At 43.9% G+C, this 8,110-nt stretch overlaps 1 protein-coding gene across 2 annotated transcripts; it reads left to right on the top strand.

Annotated features, from left to right (window-relative positions):
* The first annotated feature begins 5,012 nt into the window (after nt 1-5,012).
* prr13 (proline rich 13) lies at nt 5,013-7,539 on the top strand. Of its 2 annotated transcripts, XM_083771513.1 has the most exons (4): nt 5,013-5,108; nt 5,709-5,765; nt 5,958-6,553; nt 7,051-7,539. In XM_083771513.1, the coding sequence occupies exons 2-4, from the start codon at nt 5,750-5,752 to the stop codon at nt 7,096-7,098; spliced, it is 660 nt and encodes a 219-aa protein (XP_083627639.1). In that variant the 5' UTR covers nt 5,013-5,108; nt 5,709-5,749; the 3' UTR covers nt 7,099-7,539. The 2 variants fall into 2 exon arrangements, with proteins under 2 accessions (XP_083627639.1, XP_083627638.1); XM_083771512.1 differs by lacking the exons at nt 5,013-5,108; nt 5,709-5,765 and having other exon boundaries at nt 5,917-6,553.
* Nucleotides 7,540-8,110: the final 571 nt, after the last annotated feature.

Below are 8,110 nucleotides of genomic sequence, written 5' to 3'. Positions count from 1 at the left end.
AAAGGTAATTTATACTGGTCAAGGTCATTTACTAGTCTCATGAAGGTAATTTATACTGGTCAGTCATATACTGGTCACGGTCATTTATACTGGTCAAGGTCATTTGTACTTGTCAAGGTCATTTATACTGGTCAAGGTCATTTACTAGTCTTATTGAAGGTCATTTATACTGCTCAAGGTTATTGATCAATATCAATGACCTTGATGACCCCAAGGTCATTAAGTGGCATGCTATAGTGCGCGATTCTTCATCATTGTTCACGATTTGAAAAAAGGTTAAATCGCGGAAAAGCGAAAGGCTATAGTCCATAGTCTCGGAGGGCATACAAAAATGTGTGGTGCTATACAGGCCGTTCTGGAAAATTTGGGACAGAGGTTCATCGTTGGCATCCAGGGAGTGTGTGTGCAAAATTTGGCATCGACCGGGTTAATGGTGCTGGAGATTAGCTGTTAACAAACTGACGGACACACACACACACACACACTCACTCAGAGTGCAAAACATACTCTATCCCCATGGCTTTGGCCTGGTGCCATACCGTTATTAATTATTGCCTACAATGTCAATTGTGAAATTACTTTACCGTTGCAATGCAAAATTTACATTTCAACGAATGGACCTCGTAAAACAAAACAAAAACCAAGGCACTGGTTGTGGTACTTCTGGTTTACCGGAATGGGGTTCAACTCCCTGCAGTGCTCTGCTCAATTTGTTGTATTTACATGGTTCATTTTTATTTTCTGCTCATTGTGTTGCCTTTTCATAGATGATAACCCCCAGGTTCTTTAATGTGTTTGCACTCCCTACAGTTAGGTTACCAAGTCTATTTATTTATTATTTCTGTTCACTAGAACTAGAACCAATTACCAAAGTAGGCTTTCTAATGACACAACTCGCCTTTGTTTTTATGTGTAGCAAAAACGTTCTTTTTATTTACGCCAAAGAGTAGAGGCTGGTCTGCATTCATGCGAGCGGGGAAGTTTAGAGTAACATAGCTCTAAATGAAACGCATTAGAGCTATGGACCAGAGCTAGTAGTCATAGCACTTCATGGTATATGCATAGTTTATATAGTTTCATTATAGATATATTAAACAGAGAGGACTGGAGTCAATTGGGTTATATTATGTTTAACACTAATTTGAAGCTGTCAAAATCTGACAGACTTCTGGCGGCCATGGCCACGCCCACCTTTTGGTAACGCCCACTTTCGGCCAAGCCCACAAAAAGGACCCCCCATGTCATTTGCCAGGCAGGCTCCACTCTCAGACAGATATTTGGCTCCGTCTTATGAGCTAATTTAGAACTTCCTGTCTGAGAGCTAGCTAATTTAAGACATCCGGTTGCCTTCAGAATAAAATAAGGTTATTTAATTCGTTAATTAAATAATTGTCAATGCCCCAAGGCACAGCACTTTTTTGAGCGTTGACCTCAGTAGAAGGTCTGCTGCCATGAATTTTACACCTCTCCCACTTAGCGGAGAGTGGGGTGTGGTACAGGACATCTCCCCGAACGCGTGGGTATACTGCATCTACAAGTAGTACAAGATAAATTGAAACCATTGACACCTACTTCGATGGTTCAGTTGTCATCTATGCCGGGGAATTTAGCAGCTCTCATTCAAGCGTTTTTTCAAAATCCAGGTCACACATTTGATTGCAAAACAATCTGTGGTGTCACTCAACAACTAGTGAATAGCATCTTACTTGGCCTTAGGAATGCACAATGACCCATTAGATTTTATACACAAACTAGTAGTTTGGTTGAGTATGTATGGTGTCCACACAGTTGTTCAAGCAAAACATACAGACATCTGTACATTCTGTGCCTGGACAGTTGAAAGCAATTAACAGAACAATAACGGAGGACAATTTGGAAGAAGATGATGATGATGTGGTTTTATGCAATGAAAGTCTAAATGACAATATGTGTGAAGCTATACCATTACCAATTCTAACATTTCTACAACAGACATCTGCTATCAAAAAATGTCACACACGGCTTGAAGAAGCAGCAGCGCAGGACTCAACATTTAGACGGAAACTTGAGAAATTCAATCTAGCCAACACATCAGTGTCATTAGTGTCTCAGAAATGTTCTAGGACAGAAGTATGCACCATATTAAATAGATTTGTAGAATACACACTTCGGTCTCCTTTCCTTGGAGATGACCTGCTTTGCCTGAAAAGTCTTAGTCTGTATAGTTGTACTCAATGTGGTGACAAGGCCTTACCATCTACAAAGAACATGTCACAATTCATAGTGCAGCCACTTGACGTGTCACAAAAAGGCATCTTAGACACTATTGCACAAATATTACCTGCTCAATCTGAACAATGTGAAACATGTCAGCAGGAAAAGAGCTTATCAACATATGAAGTAATTAACAGCCCACAGACCTTACTTCTCCTGTTAAGAGCTGGCACAAAAATTCCAAAAACGTTCAATTTATCCTGTCTGTACCACCAAAATGAGTATGCTTTGACCAGTATGTGTGTATTTTTCGACAGGCCACCATATGCGTCATTGTACATCCTTAAAGATCATAAATGGCATATCTGGACAAATTAATCGAATGACACAGCAGGCTATACCTTTGAGCTGATGCAAAGAACATCCGCTCGACAGCACACAAAGACAGTAGTCACAAGTAGTTTCTATGTCGTGTCATACGAGAAAATAAACAGTCGAGAAATAATCAAGTTTCGTCAGGACAAACAAATGCATAAATGCACAGACAGATGCAATCAACGCACACAAGTGACACCCATTCCAAAGCTAGAGGTAACTCCTTGACCTGACTTAGCTTGCGTAGAGAAAGTGATTTCATGTCAATGCCCCAAGGCACAGCACTTTTTTGAGCGTTGACCCCAGTAGAAGGTCTGCTGCTGTGAATTTTACACCTCTCTCGCTTAGCGGAGAGTGGGGTGTGGTAGAGGACATCTCCCCGAACACGTGGGTATGTCCAGATAGTTGCCTCGCGGAGGCCTCTTTGTCCAGTGTCCATTCTGGGTCCGGAAACGGTACTTTTTTGAGCATTGACCCCAGTAGAAGGTCTGCTGCTGTGAATTTTACACCTCTCCCGCTTAGCGGAGAGTGTGGTGTGGTAGAGGACATCTCCCCGAACGCGTGGGTATGTCCAGATAGTTGCCTCGCGGAGGCCTCTTTGTCCAGTGTCCATTCTGGGTCCGGAAACGGTACTTTTTTCAGCGTTGACCACAGTAGAAGGTCTGCTGCTGTGAATTTTACACCTCTCCCGCTTAGCGGAGAGTGGGGTGTGGTACAGGACATCTCCCCGAACGCGTGGGTATGTCCAGATAGTTGCCTCGCGGAGCCGTCTTTTGTCCAGTGTCCATTCTGGGTCCGGAAACGGTACTTTTTGTCAGCCTTGACCCCAGTAGAAGGTCTGCTGCTGTGAATTTTACACCTCTCCCGCTTAGCGGAGAGTGTGGTGTGGTAGAGGACATCTCCCCGAACGTGTGGGTATGTCCAGATAGTTGCCTCGCGGAGGCCTCTTTGTCCAGTGTCCATTCTGGGTCCGGAAACGGTACTTTTTGTCAGCATTGACCCCAGTAGAAGGTCTGCTGCTGTGAATTTTACACCTCTCCCGCTTAGCGGAGAGTGGGGTGTGGTACAGGACATCTCCCCGAACGCGTGGGTATGTCCAGATAGTTGCCTCGCGGAGCCGTCTTTTGTCCAGTGTCCATTCTGGGTCCGGAAACGGTACTTTTTGTCAGCCTTGACCCCAGTAGAAGGTCTGCTGCTGTGAATTTTACACCTCTCCCGCTTAGCGGAGAGTGTGGTGTGGTAGAGGACATCTCCCCGAACGTGTGGGTATGTCCAGATAGTTGCCTCGCGGAGGCCTCTTTGTCCAGTGTCCATTCTGGGTCCGGAAACGGTACTTTTTGTCAGCATTGACCCCAGTAGAAGGTCTGCTGCTGTGAATTTTACACCTCTCCCGCTTAGCGGAGAGTGGGGTGTGGTACAGGACATCTCCCCGAACGCGTGGGTATGTCCAGATAGTTGCCTCGCGGAGCCGTCTTTTGTCCAGTGTCCATTCTGGGTCCGGAAACGGTACTTTTTGTCAGCCTTGACCCCAGTAGAAGGTCTGCTGCTGTGAATTTTACACCTCTCCCGCTTAGCGGAGAGTGTGGTGTGGTAGAGGACATCTCCCCGAACGTGTGGGTATGTCCAGATAGTTGCCTCGCGGAGGCCTCTTTGTCCAGTGTCCATTCTGGGTCCGGAAACGGTACTTTTTGTCAGCATTGACCCCAGTAGAAGGTCTGCTGCTGTGAATTTTACACCTCTCCCGCTTAGCGGAGAGTGTGGTGTGGTAGAGGACATCTCCCCGAACGTGTGGGTATGTCCAGATAGTTGCCTCGCGGAGGCCTCTTTGTCCAGTGTCCATTCTGGGTCCGGAAACGGTACTTTTTTCAGCGTTGACCACAGTAGAAGGTCTGCTGCTGTGAATTTTACACCTCTCCCGCTTAGCGGAGAGTGGGGTGTGGTACAGGACATCTCCCCGAACGCGTGGGTATGTCCAGATAGTTGCCTCGCAGAGCCGTCTTTTGTCCAGTGTCCATTCTGGGTCCGGAAACGGTACTTTTTGTCAGCCTTGACCCCAGTAGAAGGTCTGCTACTGTGAATTTTACACCTCTCCCGCTTAGCGGAGAGTGGGGTGTGGTATAGGACATCTCCCCGAACGCGTGGGTATGTCCAGATAGTTGCCTTGCGGAGCCGTCTTTTGTCCAGTGTCCACTTTATAAAGTCCATGCACTCCAGTGAATAGCATTTATCCATTTAGATAACTTTATTATTATTATTATAAGGATTTAATTACTTATTCTTACACAGAAACATAATGTGTGTCTTATAGCATCATATAGCATCATTTAAATGCTTAATTTGTAGTTTTAATGTGCAAATTAAACTTTTTTTCAATACTCTAGAGGGTACTCTTATTTTGAAGAGATCGTCCACCGGAAGTCTTAAATTAGCTCACTAGATTAGCTCACTAGACGCTGCCAGCAGGGAGCAGCACCAGCACCACCGACCACCACCCACATTCCTGACAAACACAAACTTGACAACAATCAAGAGGTCTCAAGGTAAGCTTGTGAATGACGATTCTTGAAGTCTGATTGCCATAATGGAATACATAATTGAGAATACATGCCTCGAAACACAGACTTTCTGAAATTATAATATAGCCATAATAAATGTAAGAGAAAACTAGTATTGAGAAAGTACTAACTGGCTATTTGCATTGGGAGTTGTCTAATGTCTACTTGGCGTACTGCTACGCTACTGTTATGTAATGACATTTGTGCCAATGGATCTCTCTAGGACTCTAGGTTGTCCTACATGAATTGATAAATAAAATATATATTTTTAATAAAATAAATTAAAACTCACAATAAAGTTCTGTTTCTATCCAGTGATGAAGATGAAAGCCTGTAATTTGAAAGGCTGGGTTAATCTTATAATATGTCAAGGTTCAATGGCCATATGAATAAATAATTTGTGTAGCCCATTGTCTTATTGCCATACAATGCTTTGAATAATATATACTGTGTGTGAGAGAGAGTCAGAGAGAGAGAGAGCATGCGCCAGCTAGCTGGTCCAGACCTATGGACCAGAGAGATATGTGCAAATCACTGCCTCCCTTGTTGCTGCTGGGAATGTGCTTATACTTCACTTCTCTCCAGGCCTTCTTTGAGGACACCTGTCACAGAACACACACATTATCATGTGGCCTAACCAAGGTAAGAAAAACAGTAACGGGTGTCGGGGTGTGTAATTATCCACTTTCAACCTGGCATCCCTATTTTGAGCATTTTGGCGAAAATATAAAACAATATTTTTGTTGAAACTATGACAAAGTATAAATACGCCTTAAGGTATGTAGGTGACTAGGTGTGTATGTATAATGGACTGTATGTTGTGTGTAATCACAGGTCCGCCTCCTCCGGGTGGCCCACCGAACCCCGCCTACCCTCCCGGCTACAACCCTGCATACCCCGGTGCACCCCCGCCAGGATCATTCCCCGGTGCACCCCCGCCAGGATCATTCCCCGGTGCACCCCCGCCAGGATCATTCCCTGGTGCACCCCCGCCAGGATCATTCCCCGGTGCACCCCCTCCAGGATCATTCCCCGGTGCACCCCCTCCAGGATCATTCCCCCATCCTCTGAACCCAGGATTCCCAGCAGCAGGCCAGCAGTATCCGTCATACCCTGGTGGGATGAACCCGGCCATGCCTCCGCACATGCCCCCGGGGGTGAACATGCCCTATGCACCTCCAGGTGGTTTACCGGCTGTCCCACCACCAGGCGTTTACCCTGGCCCGTACCCTGGCCCATACCCCCACTCTCCAAAAGGGGGTCACCATCATCATCCAGGGACGATGCCGGGGATGATGCCGGGAATGGCAGGGATGGGCATGGGCGTGGTTGGACATAAGGCCAACAAAAAGATGAAGAAGAAGAAGATGAAGAAGGCACACAAGGGTGACAAGGCGCACAAGCATGGACACCATAAACATGGTGGCAAGGTGAGTTGGAATTTAAGACTACTGTTATTATTTTCTTAGCCGATTATTCTGTTGGTTACTTTTTAGATTGAATAATGGAGAAGTGTGTTTATACTATATATAGGCCTATTTGTGAACATCTTTGAGAGATCTTGAAATAACTATTGGTTTAGAAGGCATTTGTAGAATCAGCACAAGGGGAGAGGCTCTGGGAATTTGGACTTTGAGTCTCCTGACTCATTCTGCTTGTTCTTATTGGGGGAACACCCAGCCTTTCACCCATATCTGATATTGTCATTTTCTATTATGGAGTGTTTGTTTGTTTGTTTTTATTACAGCATGGCTCTGTAGGTGACAGAGCTGTTTAGAAGGGGCTCGGTGTGTGTTTTTTCATTTTATTTTATTTTATTTATTTCAATATATTTTGAGATGGGATATAATTTTGGGGGTTGTTGACATACCCACCATATCTCTCTCTCTCTCTCTCTCTCTCTCTCTCTCTCACTCACTCTCCACAGTCGTCCTCAAGTAGTAGTAGCAGCAGCAGCAGCAGTAGCAGTGACTGAGGCTGCTGGTCGGTCCAATATACAACTCCCAAGTAATGAGAACTGCTGAACGAGCTACATATACCGCTATTAACATTGAACAGTTATCAGACAGTACTGATAACCTCCTAACAAGATGTATATGACAATACAGTATTGCATATAACACAACACTGTAAGTATCTGTGCAATGCATTGTGTGTAAGTGATGCCTTAAGATCCATTAATGCCATTCCTGTGTGTTTTCCTTTTGATTGTTTCCTGTTTGTATACAAACTTTATTTGATACCATTTGCAATAGTAAAAGTGTATGTCCTACTGTAAATGATAATAATTCACAATCACTATGCAAAAATGTATCTTACCTGCTCACTTTGCACTTACTTTGCATTATTGACCAAATTCAAGTGAAAGTTTTAATGTGGGTAAAATATCTTATTAAAATCTATTTCAATATTTTGAGATTGTAATGGGTTATTCATTTGTGGATATAGTTTGCTAATAATATAATGTGTAATATTTGACAAATTGGCCATAAAACAGTCAGTACAAGGTGTGCTAAGAGGATGTATAACCCAAGAAAGCACTATGGCTTAGTTGTTTCCATTGAGGCCCTTCATATTATTATTTATTTGAACATTTAATGACACACTGTACAAATATACAGTACTTATGCAAAAACTACATAATCTTCTAATAAACGGTTAGAAATTATATGTAGGCCTACAGTAAAGGGGGAAGGGGGGCTTTAACTTTTTACTGGGGCCTGAGTAGGGATTCACATTCCTTTACGACTGTATTTTTGTGGCATAGGAGCTAAATTAATTTAACCCCTTGTTTGAGCCAAATCTGGGTTGAACGTGATTTGTCGAGATCCCTCTGGTGATGTGATAAGTGATTGTGGACGGCGTAGACATTTAAGTAGTTTGACAGGTACATGGGTTTTTTCGTGGTGTAACTGCGTATCTTGTAGACCAGGCCCAATTGCTGTACTCTGTCATCTACTAAGGCACTAAGCCATCCTAATCTATCA

The sequence above is a fragment of the Protomyctophum parallelum genome, assembly GCF_964188405.1.
Source record: "Protomyctophum parallelum genome assembly, chromosome: 8".
In the NCBI taxonomy this organism is placed as follows: Eukaryota; Metazoa; Chordata; class Actinopteri; order Myctophiformes; family Myctophidae; genus Protomyctophum; species Protomyctophum parallelum.
The sequence above is the reverse complement of the archived record's forward strand: the minus strand, read 5'-3'. Positions and strand labels throughout refer to the sequence as shown.

Excerpts from the sequence above, each read along its gene's own strand:
- prr13 (XM_083771512.1), top strand. The coding sequence starts at position 5,930 with ATGGACTGTATGTTGTGTGTAATCACAGGTCCGCCTCCTCCGGGTGGC. Across the intron at positions 6,554-7,050 it reads ACCATAAACATGGTGGCAAG|TCGTCCTCAAGTAGTAGTAG; the intron begins GTGAGTTGGAAT and ends CACTCTCCACAG.